The sequence below is a fragment of the Thamnophis sirtalis genome, unplaced genomic scaffold (assembly GCF_051295495.1).
Source record: "Thamnophis sirtalis isolate CommonGarterSnake01/CBP01778 unplaced genomic scaffold, rThaSir2_p1.2 scaffold_5, whole genome shotgun sequence".
Lineage (NCBI taxonomy): Eukaryota > Metazoa > Chordata > Lepidosauria > Squamata > Natricidae > Thamnophis > Thamnophis sirtalis.
This window is the reverse complement of record NW_028261385.1, coordinates 17,586,078-17,605,422: the sequence shown is the minus strand read 5'-3', so window position 1 is coordinate 17,605,422 and position 19,345 is coordinate 17,586,078. Positions and strand designations below refer to the sequence as shown.

At 39.4% G+C, this 19,345-nt stretch overlaps 1 protein-coding gene across 1 annotated transcript in view; it reads left to right on the top strand.

Annotated features, from left to right (window-relative positions):
• ATP8B1 (ATPase phospholipid transporting 8B1) overlaps positions 1 to 19,345 on the top strand; it is a 94,209-nt gene that overhangs the window by 25,730 nt on the left and 49,134 nt on the right. The window contains exons 2-3 of the mRNA XM_087715354.1: positions 15,453 to 15,645; positions 17,591 to 17,688. Coding sequence (XP_087571480.1) covers positions 15,468 to 15,645; positions 17,591 to 17,688 — 276 coding nt within the window. The 5' untranslated portion in view covers positions 15,453 to 15,467. The remainder of the gene's footprint in view (positions 1 to 15,452; positions 15,646 to 17,590; positions 17,689 to 19,345) is intronic.

Sequence of the window (19,345 nt, the reverse complement as noted above, 5' to 3'; positions counted from 1 at the left end):
CCTATTTGACATAGATTAAGTAGTCTTCCTTGATGGGGACTGGGCAGGCTTTTTGAAATTAGAGCACAATGACCAAATTTGTACGTGTTTAACCAGATCAGTTCAAATCAGATCAGATCAGAGAAGCTTAGTTGAAAACAGATCAGCCATTGATACATTAGACTGATTTTAACTTTGTGTATTTTTTTCTGCATGAGTGGGTTTAGTGACCTTGTGTATTGGGCTATCTCAGCCTGTTTAATTATTTTGGCATTTGGCCTATTGTGGGAAAATTAATTTATTCAGAAATCATATTAATCCAGGTTGGAATTTGCACTGATTTCTGGATACATTCAAAGAGTTGGATTAAATTTAACTACCAGAAGGGATCCAAAGGACTCAATTTGTTTCAGCTTTGGATGAAAAGGTGGCAATATTACAATGTTTTGGCGGAGGAATAACAATTCTATAGTTTAACTCCCCTCCCTCCGTCATTTTGTGTTTACCTGTTTTATGCATAAAATGACTTGTGGATTTCAAAGAGGCAATGGTAAACTTATTTATCAAATTTAGCTTTTCCCAATCTGATTATGATGTACTGAATGAACATCAATACATGTTATCCCCATGACTGTGTTAGTTCCATCCGAGGTTGAAAAAGATAGATTTAATGTAATACTTAGCTGGGCAAGACTTATCGTTTTGCAAAGTAATTACAGATCTTTTGTCCTGGGACTTAGCATACAATCAAAGCTAAATCAAAAAGTGTTGTTGTGATTGTGCCAAAAAAGTGCCAACACAGTTCTAGGCTACATAAACAGAGGGATAGAATCAAGATCACGTGAAGTGTTAATGTCACTTTATAATGCCTTGGTAAGGCTACACTTGGAATACTGCATTCAGTTTTGGTTGCCACGATGTAGAAAAGATGTGGAGACTCTAGAAAGAATGCAGAGAAGAGCAACAAAGATGATTAGGGGACTGGAGGCTAAAACATATGAAGAACGGTTGCAGGAACTGGGTATGTCTAGTTTAATGAAAAGAAGGACTTGGGGAGACATGATAGCAGTGCTCCAATATCTCAGGAGTTGCCACAAAGAAGAGGGAGTCGAACTATTCTCCAAGGCACCTGAGCGTAGAACAAGAAGCAATGGGTGGAAACTAATCAAGGAGAGAAGCAACTTAGAACTGAGGAGAAATTTCCTGACAGTTAGAAGAATTAATCAGTGGAACAGCTTGCCTCCAGAAGTTGTGAATGCCCCAACACTGAAAGTCTTTAACAAGATGTTGGATAACCATTTGTCTGAAACAGTATAGGGTTTCCTGCCTAGGCAGGGGGTTGGACTAGAAGATCTCCAAGGTCCCTTCCAACTCTGCTATTGTATTATTGCATTGTATATTTTTATTGATAAGGCTTTGCCAATGTATTAATCCATTACATTGAATTAATCAGGAATTCCTCCAATCTTTTTGGATGGGTGAACATGTTATTGGTTTCATAACCTCACAAATGACTGAATGTACTCAATTACAAAACAACTGTATATAAGAAAACAAATAATACCATCGTGTTTTCTAAGGCTATTTCTAAGCCCTTCGGAGCTTTGTTAGAAATAATGTTAAGCTGGAGGCTATTTTTTATTTTGCTACTTTTTCATATTTTTTATTTTCTCTTTAAAAAAAATCTAAAGAAACAGGTAGAGCAGGGATCTTGTTAGCTCCAAGCAACAAGTCAGAATATTGGTTTCTTCTCTGGTACAGGAACAACAAAAGTAACTTTTGAAAAAGAGTGGTCACATATAGGTGGTCCTTGACTTACAACCACAACTGAGCCCGAAATTTCTGTTGCTAAACAAGATCGTTGCGTTTAGCCTCATTTTACGACCTTTCTTGCCACAATTGTTAAGCAAATCAGTGCAATTATTAAGTTAGGAACACGGGTGTTGAGCGAATTTGGCTTCCCCGTTGACTTTGTCAGAGGGTCACAAAAGGTGATCATATGATTCTGGACACTGCATCCGTCATTATTGCATGCCAGTTGCCAAGCATCCAAATTTTGATCACATGACTGCACAGATGCTGCAATGACCATAAGTGTGAAAAATGATCATAAGTCACTTTTTTCCAGGGCTGTTGTAACTTTGAAAGGTCACTAAATGAATAGTTGTAAGCCAAGGACTGCCCGTAGTACATGGATTGGACAAGATGTACCAACTGTTGAGTGCATGCCAATGCATATATTTTCACATACATGCAGACCAGTGGTGGGTCCCGGATCCTGTTGCAACTGGTATGCTGCAACGGGGCCGGGCATCCACCATGTTCACACGCAGCGCACACATCCATATTTACCACCCGTGATGCTCCAGCTGCTTGGTGGAGCATTGCGCAGGTGCTGTGTGCTCCATGCGCTTGTGGGAAAGCCCGATCGGCTCAAATACAGGTAAGGAGGGCTGGCGGGCAGGTAGGTCTTCTGGAACACCGTACTGAATGATACCTGATGCTCCCAGCAGGCACCGGTACACCCATACTAGGGTGAACTGGTCATATCCCACCACTGATGCAGACCAAATTATCAATAGGAATCCAGTCTTTACCAAACCATTCACTGTCAGAGATTCACTTGTTTTATTTATTTGTTTGTTTGTTTGTTTGTTTGTTTGTTTATTTATTTGTCTTGTATGCCGCCCACTCCCGGAGGACTCCGGGCGGCTCACAAAAGACAAGGGACAGGGGGGAACGAGACAAAGACAACATATTAAAAACAAAACCAACATTCACAATTTCCATGGAGGTAGATGCTTCTCAGCTCCCCCCAGCCTGCTGGAACAGCCAGGACTTGGTGGCTTTGCGGAAGGCCGGGAGGGTAGTAAGGATCCGGATCTCAACAGGGAGCTCGTTCCAGAGGGCTGGAGCTGCAACAGAGAAGGCTCTCCCCCGGGGAGTCGCCAGCCGACATTGGCTGGCAGATGGAATCCAGAGGAGACCCAACCTGTGCGATCTAATTGGTCTAATTGGTTTCTTGCTATTATTACCGTGTTTCCCAGAAAATAAGACAGGGTCTTATATTCTTTTGACTCCCAAAATATGCGCTTGGCTTTATTTTCAGGGAGGTCTTATCATTTTTGAGGTGCAGGAGGCTCCTTAACCTCAGCCCACAGATGAGCTGATCCAGAGAAGGCCTGGAGTTCTGTCTCTGTTTCTGGCCTGCCACTCTTTTTGCGGCTGCCACTAAGAGAAGGAGTGTGGTAGTTGCGGTTTGCAGGAATGGCCTCCGTGAGGCAGTTCCACGTGGATGGCAGGTGCATGTGGGGTGTATGGGACACGTTTCCCCCTCCCCCAGGAAATGGCAGGAACCGGCTGCGAATGCATTTAAATATTTTAGGGAAGGGCTTATTTTCAGGGGAGGGCTTCTTTTAGTGCATGCACTCAAAAGCCTGATTGGTGGCGCAGTGGTTAAATGCAGCACTGCAGGCTACTGCTAGATCAGCAGGTCAGCGGTTCAAATCTCACCGGCTCAGGGTTGACTCAGCCTTCCATCCTTCCGAGGTGGGTAAAATGAGGACCCAGATTGTTGGGGGCAATATGCTGACTCTCTGTAAACCTCTTAGAGAGGCCTGAAAGGCCTATGAAGCGGTATATAAGTCTAACTGCTATTGCTATTGCTATTGCTATTACTTATTATCCCGGGAGGTCTTATTTCTGGGGGAACAGGGTAGTATTGTTATGCTAAATATTTCTCTAACTTGTTTTGGGGTAGAGCATTTTACTGGCTATATATGCAAAATTATTATACATATAGCTAACAATAATAAGATACTCTGATTTTTGCAGCTCTTCATTTCCAGTATTTTAATACTAATATTTAACAGCAACGTTTTGTACATGACAGTGCAATTTTCTATTTGTTTGTTTTTAAAAAAACAAGTTCAAAGCTAAAAATAAAAGATAAAAATGTCAGTCCTACTGTTCGGGGGCAGTCCAAGTTGGTTATGCTTTTTAGTATAAAACAAAAATGTTTTCCGTACCTCCACTAAACATTTTTTTTTGTTAATTTCCTTCGCTTGTTGGACAAGCCAGAGTAAATATTTACGCAGCCCCAGGCACACTGTGAAAGGCAGTGTGGTATGATGACCCAAGTATTATTAGTCCAGGGAAAACCAGATTCAAGATGAATCGTGGACAAACATCCCTTCAACTTGACCTGTCTTATAGGGTTACTGACAGAATCCGATCAGGAAGGGAAGGAATTTTGTGGATCTCATCAGTTAAAGAATTCTGAGTAGCAGGGTTTAGGAAAAGAGTACTCTCTGTTGTTACCCCTGCCCACTTCTCTCCACCCTGGAGGTGAGGTGGACACCCACTCTTTAAACCATCCTTAAAGGCATGCAAACATGGCTCTCCTCTGTAGCCTTGGTTGGGGTGCATAAAAATCTTTTTTTTTTAATATTCCTTGCCTCCTTTAAATTTTGTACACTGTTTTTAAGTTTTAATATTTTATCGTACCCTACCCAATGTCACTCTTTGAATGAGATGGGTGTTTCTTAAATAGGCAAAATATATAGATAAGAATAAAATTAAGGAAATACTATGGAGAGCATACTGAGCTTCTGGAGAAAAATTCAAATACCGTGTTTCTCTGAAAATAAGACAGGGTCTTATTATCTTTTGACCCCCAAAATAAGCGCTTGGCCTTATTTTCAGGGAGGTCTTATTATTTTTGAGGTGCAGGAGGCAGTGAATGTGGTCACCTCATGGCTGCTGTTGTGTTGCAATATTTTCAGGGAGGGCTTATTTTTGGGGAGGGCTTATTTTAGCACATGCGCTCAGAAGCCCGATTGGGCTTACTATCCAGAGAGATCTTATTTTCGGGGAAACAGGATATTAAACATTAATAGGTAAATAAAATAGGTCAATCCAATCCAGGACAGAATATAAGATAATAAATAATAGACATCATGGTATGCTTATATTAGGGACAATGGATTTTCTTTGCACTCTCTTAGTATGATATATCAGACCTTCAAGAGAAAAATCTATATGTTCACTAAGAGTTGACAATGATTTTATGCTACATAATTGATCAATCAATTGATCAATCAAACATTGGAATTAAGAATAACTTCCAATTCCATTTTCAATTCTTTCATATTAGTGTACAGTTTAGTTTTAAGGGTTTCTCTTTCCCTGAAGTACTGATGTTATGAAATAGTTGATAAGAAACAAAAGGATGTTAACTTTATGCCAGAGTGTCAGCAAGTCTATAAAGTACAAAGTCTAAAAACCAGAATATACTTTTCTGAAATTTCCTTAATAGCTTTGTGTGTCTCAGTATGACCTTTGCTCTTTTGTTTGAATTCTGTATTCAGATTTCCTTGTTTGCAATAAATACGTTCTATTACACCTAGTCTCATTATTTGCAAAACTTGAAATAATTATCAGTAAGGCATAGGAACTCAAAGGGATTTTCTTTTTGTGAACAGCTGAAGCATAAGCAAACTTAATGCAGCAAATTTATGCAGCTATTTGGATTTCTTGTTAGAAAAAAATGTGCTACTTATTAGTGACATATATCAGCCATATATATACAAGTTGCTATTTTTCCTAATTTTGTTGTGCAATCCTTTAATTAAAATATCCATGCCAAATGCCCACAGGTAAAAGTAATAGGACAGTGATATGATCCACAGCAGAAAATTAGAAAGTGGAGTGAAACGGTTGTCTATCACTAAATTGGTTAAATACGTAAGGTTGTAAGAACTCAAGCAATATTTAACAGACAATGCTAAAAAAATCAGATCACAATCTGAATGCAGAATCCAGTCTGGGTCGGTCACCCGGACCATGGATTCTGCAACATTATCCTGAGACATGTATATTTGCCTTCATTGGTCAATATCTGAATGATAAAAAAGCAGTAAAAATGTGTTTCACTTTGATGTCTTAAACTGTGTAGCTCCTAGATATTCACAGGTGTTAAAAGGGTGGGTAACAGCTACGTATTTATGTTTGAACTGTGGGAGGTGTGATTATGCAGTGCTGCTTTTCCTTCAGCAAACACTCTTTTGTGAAACTCTGAAGAAACTTTCGCTGCTTACCTTTTCACCTATTCCTCTGGTGTTTGATGTTCTAAACGGTTTAATCTCTACTATAGCTAGGCAGATTGAAGGGGGTGATCTGCAGGATATGGTGGAGGTGGGAATGAAGTATTCCCTTCCAACCAATTAATCCTGAAGAGGTTGCTTAGAGGAAGAGTCACTTGTAGGGAAAAAGTAGACAAAAGTGTTGTCTTCCGAAAGGCTATTAAGACCTGGCTATTCCGGCAGGCCCCGGGCTGTTGAACTCATGATTGAGTTCCAGCCCCGATTAGACTGGGTGTATGTTGTGGTCTTTTTTAATCTACGTTTCTGTGTTTTTAACTTTTTTTATTTTTTAAATGCATTGTTGTAAGCCGCCCAGAGTCCTTCGGGATTGGGCGGCCTATAAATTTATTAAACATCAACATTAAACATCAACTTCCTCTTTCACAAGGTTATAATTTCTTCTGTTGGAAGTAAATGCAGGGAGGTTCATGATAGATTAAAGGATGTTTCTCTGCAAAAGGATAATTTTGCATAATCAAACTGGGGAGTGGGCTACTGACTGCTGAGTTTAAGGGCATCATTTTTAAATTAAGTTTATAAAATAAGGCAAAGGTGCCCCTTGTACATACAGTATGTGCTAGTTGTTCCCGATTCTAGTTGTTCCCGACTCTAGTTGTTCCTGACTCTTTGAAATGGAGACTCTCATCTCCATTTCAAAGCCGAAGAGCCAGCACTGTCCGAAGATGTCTCCGTGGTCATGTGGCCGGCATGACTAAACTGTTTAGAATGGGAAGAAACATCATTGGGAATGATGGTGTACAGTTTGCTTTTCAGACACAGAAGGAATCCCCTTTTTTTTTTTTGCTACACCCCTTTAAAAAACAAAATAAAACTTCTTTTTTTAAAAGCTGCTTAACTTGTTCAGCGAGAAAACAAAATGCCTTTGATACAAAAACATCATGCCAATTAGACACATCTTATTCTTATACTGTAGGGTAACTTTCCGCATAATATTGAATGATTATAAAGATGAAGAAACCTTGATTCTGGATTATTACTATTCAGATTATGAGCCCCCTGCCTTGTGTTATCTAATATCATTGCTGGATACTACATATCTTGCAATAACTCCCTTAGATTTTGGTCTCTGCTAAACCTGCTGAGAGATACCAAGAATTTGAATCCAGAGTCACTGGCATACTATATGCAGGAGGCCCCCAATTTACAACCATTCATTTAGTGACCATTAGAAGTTACAATGGCACTGGAAAAAGTGACTCGAGACAGTTTTTCACTCTTATGATCATTGCAGCATCCTCGTGATTACTTGATCAAAATTGGAAGGCTTGGCAACTGTCATGTACTTATGATGGTTGTGGTCTCCTAGAATCATGTGATCAGCTTTCACGACCTTCTGACAAGCAAACTCAACAGGGAAGCCAGATTCACTTAACAAACTGTGTTGCTCACTTCATCACTGCAACAATTCACTTAACAACCATGGCAAGAAAGATCGCAAAATGAGGCAAAACTCATTTAACAATGGTCTTACTTAGCAATGGAAAATTTGCACTTAATTGTGGTTGTAAGTCAAGGGACTATCCGTACCCCACAAGCATTCCCCTGTTGAGGAAAGAAGGAAACAAGTTAACACAAACTTTTCTGGAGGCAATGTTTTTTTATATATAGTGTCTTAATTTGTTAAGTGAAACATTAGTGGGAGGAAAAAGAACACAATTCTTCTCATTCTAAAGGTATGCAGTTTTATCACAAGACATTTAAAAGGACTGCCGACTTGCATGTCGGATGCTTGTTCTTTTACAAAGGTGTCAAATTTTAATGGAAAAGGAGGATTTGGTTGTCTGTGGGTGTGTAAGACAGTTTGCAGAGTTGAATTAATTTTCTTTTCAGTATCTTTATGAGGAAGCCGTCAAGGTCAAAACTTTCTTTTCTTTGAGAACATCTAACACGCAGCATAAAGAATTGCAAAATAGTTGGTTCCCCCCCCCTTTTTTTTTTTACATAACCCTGTTAGGCATTAACTATGCCACTCCTTACAATCTAAGTCAACCAGTGTTTGCAGAAAATGTAGATACAGAAGTGCATCTATGGGTATTATTTGAGTTCAGATGGAAAGAAAGCTTCATAGGGTGGAGTTTATAAAATTGAGGCATGAATTAAAGTGCAGAAGAATAGAAAAAGAAGACCTGAATTATGATACATCTGTCTCTTTGAAGAATGGGACAAGGGTGTTTAATGCAAAATTGTTTTTGAACACATCTACTGTCTTGTCTTTTCTTTTGTGATACTTAGAATTAAAATAAATGTTTGCCAGCATTTCAGATAAAATTAAAAGTGCCAAGTATTATCCAGATATTCAACCAGCCTTTACCAACCTGGTGCTTTTTAGATATATTGTAGCTGTGTCTTGTAGAACTTACAGTAAGGATGTTGAGTTGGGAACTTTGACATATCTCTACTTGGTCCACCGGAATACGAAGGTAGAACGCTGAGGTTCCCAATTATGAAGGAAATTTGTCTGGTGGAACCTAGGAAAATGGCCCTCTCAAATACCAAATGGCAACCTGTGTGTGCCAGTACCCCATTACAGCCAGCCCACAGATATGAGCAATATTTCTATTTTAAACTATGGTAATTATTCCAAAAATATCTTTTTCTCTCTATGAGCAAATTCAGCTGATCAACAACAACAAAAATTAGCAAAAATCAGAACATAAATAAGTCTGATTACTCCTACAGTCTGAAATACTTGACTGTACATTGTAGACTGAAATTGAAAAACATCCTTGAGAAAGAAAATGGCAAAATCATTTCCATATTGTTGCCAATGGGGCCTATGAAGTTGGTAAGAGCTGAGCTCAAGATTTCAACTTTGTGGTGTTTCCTGGTTTTTATTTTTATACATACATACATACATACATACATACATACATACATACATACATACATACATACATACATACCGTATTTTTGGCGTATATAAGTTACACCTTTTTCCCCTCAAAAAAGAGGCTGAAAATCTGGGTGTGTCTTATACACTGAATACAGCATTTTTGGCTTCCTGAAACCCTGCCCTCTTCACCAAAATGGCCATGCAGAGCCTTTAGGAGGCTTCTAGAGTGCTCCTGGGGGCTGGGGAGGGCAGAAATGAGCGAAAAACAGGGCGTGTTTTGCTCAATTTTGCCCCCCCCCCAAGCCTTCAGGAGCACTCTGTAAGCCTCCTAAAGGCTATCCATGCCCTTTAAAAAAAAAAAAGGACCCGTTTTCATGAAAAACAGTCCGTTTTGGGGAGGTTTGCAGTACAAAAACTTTTTTTAAAAAATTGCCTCTTCAAAACCTTGGTGTGTCTTATATTCTGGTGCATCTTATACTCTGAAAAATATGTACATACATACATACATACATGCATAGATACCGTATATCATTCTGGACAAATGGCTGTCCAATATCTTCTTAAAAACCATCAGTGGCGGAGCACCTACAACATCTGGAGGAAAGTTGTTCCACTGATTAATTATTCTCACTGTCAAGAAATTTCTCCTTTTTTTAGGTTGGTTCTCCTCTTCATTAGTTTCCATCCATTGCTCCATGTCCTGCCTTCAGGTGCCTTGGAGAATAGTTCGACTCCCTCTTCTTTGTGGAAGCCCATTAGCCATTAGAAGACTGCTATCATGTCACCCCAGTCCTTCCTTTTGTTAAACTAGACATACCCAATTCTTGCACTCTTTTTCATATATTTTAGCCTCCCGTCCCCTAATCATCTTTGTTGCTCTTCTCTGCACTCTTTCTAGAGTCTCAACATCTCTTTTACATCGTGGCAACCAAAACTGGATGCGGTATTCCAAGTGTGGCCTTTCCAAGGCCTTATAAAGTGGCACTAACTCTTCACATGATCTTGATTCTATCCCTCTCTTACTACAGCCTGTACCTGAGCATGCAAAAAGCTCATTGGGTTAACAGGGGCGGTCACACTTGTGAGGGTTGTAAATTCAGCCCTGTGTTTGATGAGGGGTGAATCGTGGTTTTTCCTTGGAGTATACTTCATGGTTAAGTAAAATAAACCCAAGGTAGATTCTAAGCAAACACATTTTTATTGTAAAATAAGTAATAAACAAACTTACTGGCTAATAACTACATTCTGGTAAAGTTCCTAGCCTACTTCCTCGTGGCAGGCAAACAGAAAGAGAAAAAAGAAGGCAAAAGGGACATGTGTAGTAGGCTTACAAAGAAGATTCATCCTACCTTATGTCTTAGAATATAAGCACAGCTGGCAAAACAAAAGAACACCGTGATGACACTTACTCATCCAACTTATCATGATGTGAGAATCACATTGGAATAAAATTCTGCGTAGATCCTTTGAGTTCCGGGAGGGAGGGGAGTTCAAATACCAATATTAACTTTTATAATAGACATAATCAGGGGTCGGCTTCAAAAAGTTTAGCAAGGGGTTCTCTGCCTGGTTGCTGGGTGGCCATGGCCCTGGTGGGTGTGGGCTAGTAGGCTCCTACACCATGGCGTGGAGAGAACATTTTTGTCTCCCCTGGCTCTGGAGGCTTTGTTTGAGCCTACGGGAGGGCAAAAACGGCTTCCCCAGGCTCCAGAGGCCCTCTGGAGGCTGGAAATGGGCCCGTTTCCGCCCTTCCTGAATTTCCAGTAGGCCCATTTTTCGCCCTCCCTGAGCCTCTGTGCGCGTTCTCCACTTACCTGCATCCAAAACAGGCTGCGTGGGGACTCCAGGGAGGGGCGAGGTGGGCAGGGCCAGCCAGGAGTGGGATTTGGGCGTTTTCTGAACTGCACAGAATCTTAGCTAGAGGTTCTCCTGAACCCCTGCAAACCCCCAGCAGCTCACTCCTGGATATAATTATCATACGGAAACAAGAGCTCTGGCCTTGCAGACTTCTACCTTGCAGTATTTTGTGTACACACACACACATACAAACAGGCAGGTGCACACACACAAACACACAGGAATTATTTGCTTTCTTTTTCATTCTGTGTGCAAGTTTCTAAAGAGGTTCAGCTGGCCTTTTGTTTCTTTTTTTGTTTTGTTTTGATGATTGATGACTCCTCGTTCTCTCACAAACTCATGATGGCTGCCAGGTTCCAAAAACCAAGAAAGACATGTTGAGACACTCTAAGCAATTTCCTTTATTCTTTCTCACCTGTCAAACTAAAGCAGGCTGTTTGCACCATGAAAACGTAGTATCTTCTGGAAACTATTAGGGACAACTGTGCTGTCTCTTGTTATTCTGGAACGTGCTCCTGGGAATCCAGACCACATTCCATCACGGTGGCATATCGTGTGTAGTTTTTTTTCCTAAGTTTACAAGAACCACTTTGTGAACTAGCCAGTGCCTGAAGCACATTCATCCATTGACTTTCCATGGGGGGAAGTAAATTTGAATCTGGGCCTCCCCAGTCCTAGCCCTCTATAACATGCTGGTTTAATATTGCCTGCTTAAGTTAAAATACTTTGGTCTAATGATTAAAGTATTGTGTAAAGCAGTAGTTCTCAAACTTTTCTTCACCCCAAACTCCCTTTAAATATTTTACTGGCCACGGATCATGGCCCATGACCCCCAATACCTAACACGACATTTAAAATATAACATTTTTTATAAAGTTTTTAATTAGATAAACATTAAAAACATGGGACATAGTGCGACATTTCTGGCATAGACATTTCCATATAGTAATTAGATCTTATAACAATTACATAATATATCCATTACATAGGTGTAGGTAGTCAGTCAGATTACCTGTCTAGTGATCATGTCTTTTATATAATTACTAATCATACAAATACATATCCATTTTCTACATATCACACATTCTTAATACCGTATTTTTTAACTGTATTCTTAACTTGTCTTGTGTTTTTCTGTCCTGGCCTTTTCCCCCTCATTTCTCACCATTGTACTATTTGTCCCAGATTTCGTGATATTCCATCTCACCCTTGACTTTGAGCTCTAGAGTCAGTCTGTCCATCTCTGTGCATGTCAGTATCTTATTTCTTATTCTGCGGGAGTCTCTTTATTTTTCCATTTCTGTGCAAAAAACAGTCTTGCTGCCGTTAAAATATGCAGCATTAAATATAGTCCACCTTTGCCATGTTTTTCTTTTGTGATCCCTAGTAGAAATTATCCTGGCCTCAACTCCATCCTTTGATTTAGCATCTCTTCCAAATACTTTCGTATCTGGTGCCCAAAAGCCCTAGCTTTCGTGCACTCCCACCACATATGGTAGAAGGTCCCTAGTGCAGCATTACATTTCCAACATCGTGGTGATAAATTTTTGTTAATTTTAGCTAATCTTGTGGGTGGGATGTGTCACTTGTAGAACATCTTGTATAAGTTTTCTTTATATGAGATGGCTAAAGTTAACTTTCTGTTTCTTTCCCATAAGTCTTGCCAATTGTCCAAATCCATGCTGTAACCAAAGTTCCTACTCCATGCTAACATGGTTTCCTTTACCTGCTCTTCCGACATTGTATATAATCCAATACATATTGGATTTGCATTCCCCTCCGTGACAATATTGTGCCCCCCACACCCCAGGGGTCCATAGATCACAGGTTGAGAATCATTGGTGTAAAATGGTTACACAAAAGGAACCCCGTGCTCTGATTTGTTCTGAATGTTGAAGAAGATTCTTGGTTATGCATCTAAAGTTTCAATGATTCAAATGCCAAGCATTTGTCCTGAATGTTGATCAATATATCATGATCATATTTATCAATATAATGTTATTCAGGTGCTTCAAATTACAACTGCTATCAATTCCAGCCAACATAATCAGTCAGACTGATGGGAACTCTAGTCCCAAATAATTGTAGGGCCCATGTCTGAAGAAGGCATATTATAGAATAAGATTTAATTAAATAGAAAATAATAGAATAGAATAGAATAGAGTAGAATAGAATAGAATAGAATAGAATAGAATAGAATAGAATAAAATAGAATTCTTTATTGGCCAAGTGTGATTGGACACACAAGGAATTTTATCTTTGGTCCGTGTGCTCTCAGTGCACATGAAAAGACAATATACATTCATCAAGAATCATAAGGTACGATAAGCAAGTTTTACCAGTTTTTGTTATCCTAGACTAAATATGTGGACCTGGTCAGAGCTGACTTGGTCTTTGGGTGGCATGCCAAGAGGCCAAGACATGCCAAGTTTCAATCTTATTTAGCTCTAATTAATTGTCTATATTTTATAGGATGATTCAGACCATTGGACATAACATTAGTAGAGAGGGAGCAGAGAGGAAATGGTACAGCACAGCCACATTAATTGGATTTTTAAGATCCTTAAATTATTTATCTTGGGTTCTGCAACATCTTTTGTTATTCCCCACTTTTATTACTACAATTGATCATGTTTTATAAAGTGAGCATACATAATTAATATTTCAATCAATCAATTCAAGAGCATCCACACTTTTCTTTTTGCATATAGACATTTCCAAGGCTATCCTGTTAATTATTGATATGCAAATTGGTTTTGTCCCAGCATATCTGAGAGTCTGAACTTCTCTGTCTCTAATTATGATACATTTTGAGTCATTTGATGGAAGTTGACCTGTTGGTCAGTCCTGTCTCCCTAGTGGGATCCCTTGAGATCAGGGGTGGATTCCAGATCCCGTTGCAACTGGTATGGTGCAACAGGGCCGCACGTCCACCACATGCACGTGCGCAGCATGCACATGTGTACTTACTGCCCGCGGCAGCTCCGCAACACTCCAGCTGCTCGGCGGAGCTTTGCGCAGGCGCTGTATGCTCCGTACACGTGCATGAAAGCCCTGATCGGCTCAAATACAGGTAAGGAGTGCAGGTGGGCTCTCCGGAGCACCGTACTCCAACGGTACCTGGTGTTCCAAGCAGGCACCGGTACGCCCATACCGGGGCGTACTGGTTGTATCCCACCACTGCTTGAGATCCTCTTTGTAAGAAGGGAACCCACAGCCCAGGGGTGGGTTGCTGCCGGCGTTACTGCCAGTTTGGTGTGCAAAATTTTTTTGCTACCCACGTGTACACATTTGCACCTAAAAAAGGTCTGCGCATGCGCACAATGTTAGAAAAGGGAAAAAAATACATTTTTGAATACAACGAATACAATTAAAATTGTTCTGCACATGCAGAGAACCAAAAATCAAGATGGCGCCACCGGTTAGGGGATGTGGCAGGCTGAGTTACTACCTACTTGGCTGAACCAGTCCGAACTGGTAGGAACCCACCTCTGCTACAACCTGTTACAATTTCCCAGTGTCTAATTTCCTCTACGCCCAGAGCTATTTGCTAGCAACCATGTTCTCCATTGCCTAGCTAGAATAAGGCTAAATGTTAGAAAAACGGTGCCTGTCCTGAGAGAGGTCCCAGTTCTACAGTTTTGCCTCTTATCTGTAGGTTTTTTTAATTATGATTTTTGTTTATTTTCTATGCAGTGCACTAAAATTGTAGTGCTTCAATACTTAATTCCTTTATAAGACGTTTTCACAAGTGAATTTACTTTACTATCCCACTTAATTGATCCGTAGGATGATTCTCCATATAGAAATTGTTGATAGGTTTTGAAAGGGAAATGGCACCTAAAAAGCATGACTGGTTGGGGTTCAAGGTCAGATTTCCTTGTATTTTAGTTTAATTAAAATTAATGAAGTAACTCATACATTGACATGGAATTTGGCTGAGGAAGAAAAGCAATATATCTACCAAATAATAACATTTAAAATCATCATAACGATTGACTTATTGATTGATCGATTTGCTAGCTACAGAAGCTTTGCCCTGCAGAGGCCATGAATGATAAGGGAATACAATAGTATAGTATAGTATAGTATAGTATAGTATAGTATAGTATAGTATAGTATAGTATAGTATAGTATAGTATAGTATAGTATAGTATAGTATAGTATAGAATAGAATAGAATAGAATAGAATAGAATAACAGAGTTGGAAGGGACCTTGGAGGTCTTCTAGTCCAACCCCCTCTTTAGGCAGGAAATCCTACGCCACTTCAGACAAATGGTTATCCAACGTCTTCTTTAAAACTTCTAGCCTTGGAGCATTCACAAGTTCTGGAGGCAAGTTGTTCCACTGATTAATTGTTCTAACTGTCAGGGAGTTTCTCCTTAGTTCTAGGTTGCTTCCCTCCTTGATTAGTTTCCACCCATTGCTTCTTGTCCTGCTCGCAGGTGCTTTGGAGAATAGCTTGACTTCTTCTTCTTTTTGGCAGCCTCTGAGATAGGTTCTTTGTAAAGCATAGATTAAGTAAATGTGTTTTAGCTGGTCAAATTTGCTCTGATGAAAAAGTGGTAAGAAGGAATTGGCAGGTTGATACTGATCTCCTTTTATTTTTGGTTCTCAGCATCTTCTTGGCAGCATGAATTCAGAAAGAGACTCTGAAACGACCTTTGATGAAGACACTCAGCCCAATGATGAGGAGGTTCCCTATAGCGATGATGAGACAGAAGATGACTTGGAAACTCAACCTGATGTTGAGCCAGAACAAAACCGTTTTAACATAGAGGTGGAAGCAACTCGAGAGACACTTCGAAAAGGTGAGAATGCAAGAAATTATTACCTAAGGCTAGTGATTATTTTGAAGAATTATTTTTTTCTTTAGAGAAGAACAGAATAACAGAGTTGGAAGGGACCTTGGAGGTCTTCTAGTCCTACCCCTCCTATTTAGGTAGGAAACCCGCTACCATTTCAGACAAATGATTGTTCTATCTCTTCTTAAAAATGTCCAGTGTTGGAGCATTCACCACTTCTGGAGGCAATTGTTCCACTGATTAATGTTCTAACTGCTTCTCTCCTTGGTTAGTTTCCATCCATTGCTTCTTTTTCCTGCCTTCAGGACATTTGGAGAATAGCTTGTCTCCCACTTCTTTGTGGCAACCCCTTAGATATTGAAGCGTATAGGGTAATTATTTAAGTAGATCAATTAGTTGCCCAGTAACAAACTTAATAGGTGATCTAATTTAGATCTTGTTAGATTCCTGGGACCTTTAACTTTTCCATGCCTATTTTGATGAACAAATAAAAACTTCCATCGTCATAAATCAATAATTAATTCAGAACATTTGCAACAGAGAAGAAATAATCAAGGAGATTTTTATCCCATCAAAATTCAGTACATTAATTGAGATATATTTTGGGAACATTATTCATGAACAAGTAGTAACAAATACTTATGTGGATGAGGATTAAGGCGCAGAAAAACAATGGTTAGATTGTATCAGCTTTTCAATTGCATTTAGTAACTGCATAGCAAATAGATGTATCATTACAATAACTTTTCAGCAAGCTTTTCAGTAAAAAAAGACAAAACAAATGGATGACATACCTGTGGTTCTTTTTAGTAAGGTGTCCTTTCCCCTCCCTCCAGGTAAAATTAATTTTACCATTCAACAGTTATCCTGTTCTCCCACCTTTAGCATTTCTCTGTCAATATTACATATTTTGTACTGCAAATTTTACACATCAGTACTGCTAGTTTTGATTGATTAAAGCAAAATTGAACAGCATCTAGATATTTCTGAATGTATGCAAAGTCAAGGATATAATGCAAATTTTTTGCCTTTTGAGCTTTGCAAATGGTGCAGCTGCTTTGATATTTTTTTTTTTTAAAAAAAAGAGGGTGTGTGGTACACACTCCCACTTAATACGTATTGTGGGAAGAAATATCCACCTGGTTCAGTTCCAAGCTGGGAGAAAGGAAATGGAAGGCTGATTGGAAAGATGGTTTATTGATAGCAAAATGGAGTTGAGAATGGTTTTTTTAAAAAATACCTTCTCTTGGGCTTTGCACTTGAGTTTCCTGTTCCTGTGCAAGAACATGTATTCTATTGGTTGTTGTCAGATTCCTATGGGGTCATGTAGAGGTCATAGCTGGCTCTATAGGCAAAGGGGAAATGGAAATCCTAGGAGATTGTCTGAGCTAATCTGGTTTATTGTTTATCCAAGCTCCCAGGTGAAGTTTGGACTTTGGACTGCCCTGAGATGGTGCAATGAAGGGGCTTGTGTTCTGAAAGGATGTTAGGCAATTCCACTTGTGGCTTAATGGTTTCTTCTTCAAGATCCTTCTTTTGGATCTTGAGTGAGGGGGCTGCTTCTAATCCCACCATTCTGCCTTTGTCCAGACTTTGCTGCAGGGATTTTCAAAATATCCTGTCTTGAATGGATTTCTGCCTGCAGTATTTGCTTTGCCTATGAATAGAGCCATCTGGTTACTTGTCTTCCTCTTTCAATAAACTCTTTATCTCTTAAGTGCTGACATATGCTGTGGGCTTTTAAGGAAAGTGGGGGCTGCTTTCTGCCTCTAAAAAAACATGTTTCTCCAACTCTCCCTTTGGGGAAATATAATATTCTGCCTGTTTAATATTTCCCAAAATATTTCATTCTTCTAGGAGGGGTAGGCACTGACTTTCTATAATATATAGAAGGAAAACCCGTCCTCTACTTGCAAGTATTTACAAATTAAATATTTTGCTGTGTTTTCAGATTGCAGCTGGCAAGTTAAAGCAAATGACAGAGCTTTCTATGAGCAACCCCAATTTAAGAAAACAATATTCCTTTGTATTCAGAAAAGTAAATACGCGGTAAGTAAACATCTCTGTACGTAATAGTTTCCAATAGTTCTTAAGCCTCTCATCTAAGGAGAAAATCTTAATTGATTAATTGTTTTGTACAGTCATGGATTCATTAGTCCAGACTTTGCAAAAGGTACACTTTCCAGATGTATTTGAGTGCAGTTCTTACTGTAGTGTATTTAGCCAGCATGTTCTAAGGAGAACAAAGAGAGGAACTGGATGCCCTAATGTTCATTTTAATATAATACACATGCATTGCAGCTGGCATTTAACATAGTTGAAGAGCCTAGTGGTTGCTGCATTGGAGTTTTCATCAATCCTAAGAATGCTCTGGTTGTATTCATTCTCAAATAAGACTTCATCTAAAAATATATTTACCCTTTGCAGTTTTAATTAATTATTTTCTAAATGCCATTAACCCTTTTTTGTGCCAGAGAATTCAATTTGCATTTCAGTGGCCTTTTGGAAGCTACTCTTTCAAAAATGGTGGTTAGAGCTAAATTGGAGGTGATTTCCTTGTATTTTAGTTTAATTAAAATTAATGGAATAACTCATACGTTGACATGGAATTTAGCTGAGGAAGAAAAGCAATATACGTATCTACTGAATAATAAGATTTAACATCATGGTAAAAACAAGGTTCATTTATTTGAGAAAAAAACAATAGACTCCTATCTAAAAATAATTACTCAGGGATCTGGAAAAATATACAGGTTTTTGTTTTTTTTTAAGGTGGAGAAAGTTAAAATAGTCTTGATTAAGAAGAATTCTTCCAAGGTTTAATTTTCTGTTCCAAAGGCTTTAATTAAAAATGGAAAACAAGGTATTAAATGAATGTCAGACACAACTAATGTGATGTGGTCAAATAAAAGACCTTTTGAATCCCTATTGCCATGTAACGGAGTGAGCTCCCGTTACTTGTCCCAGCTTCTGCCAACCTAGCAGTTTGAAAAATGCAAGTAGAAAAATAGGAACCACCTTTGTTGGGAAGGTAACAGCGTTCTGTTCACCTTCGGCATTTAGTTATGCCAGCCACTCTGGACCATGGAGACATCTTCGGACAGCAATGGCTCTTTGGCTTTGAAATGGAGATGAGCACCGCCCCCTAGAGATGGGAACAACTAGGATATATTTGTGAGGGGAACATTTAACTTTACCTAATAAAAGACCCAAGGTTAAATTTAAGAAATTCAAGAACATTCAAGGACATTCTCAGGATTAAACAATCTGTTGCAGCCCCCTTTGGTCACACAATCAAAATTCATGTACTTGATAGCCTACTCACACTTATGATGGAAAAGATGCTCCAATTGTCCCCATCTGCCTATTACTTTGTTGTTTTGGTTGCTCTACACCAGGGGTGTCAAACTTGCAACATCACAGCGTCATAATGTGACATATTGGGACTCCCCCCCCTTTGCTAAACCGGGCGTGGGCGTGGCCAGCGTGTGACACATCCAGCCAGCAGGCTGTGAGTTTGACAGTCCTGCTCTACGCCAGGGGGGTCAAATCTTGTGGCTTGTCTCGGCCCACTGAGTGAGGAGCTGTATGTAAAACTTGAGAGACCGCCTGCTGCCAATTACCTCCCACAGACCCATTAGATCTCACAGGGTTGGCCTCCTCCGGGTGCCATCTACCAGCCAATGCCACCTGGCTATTACCCAGG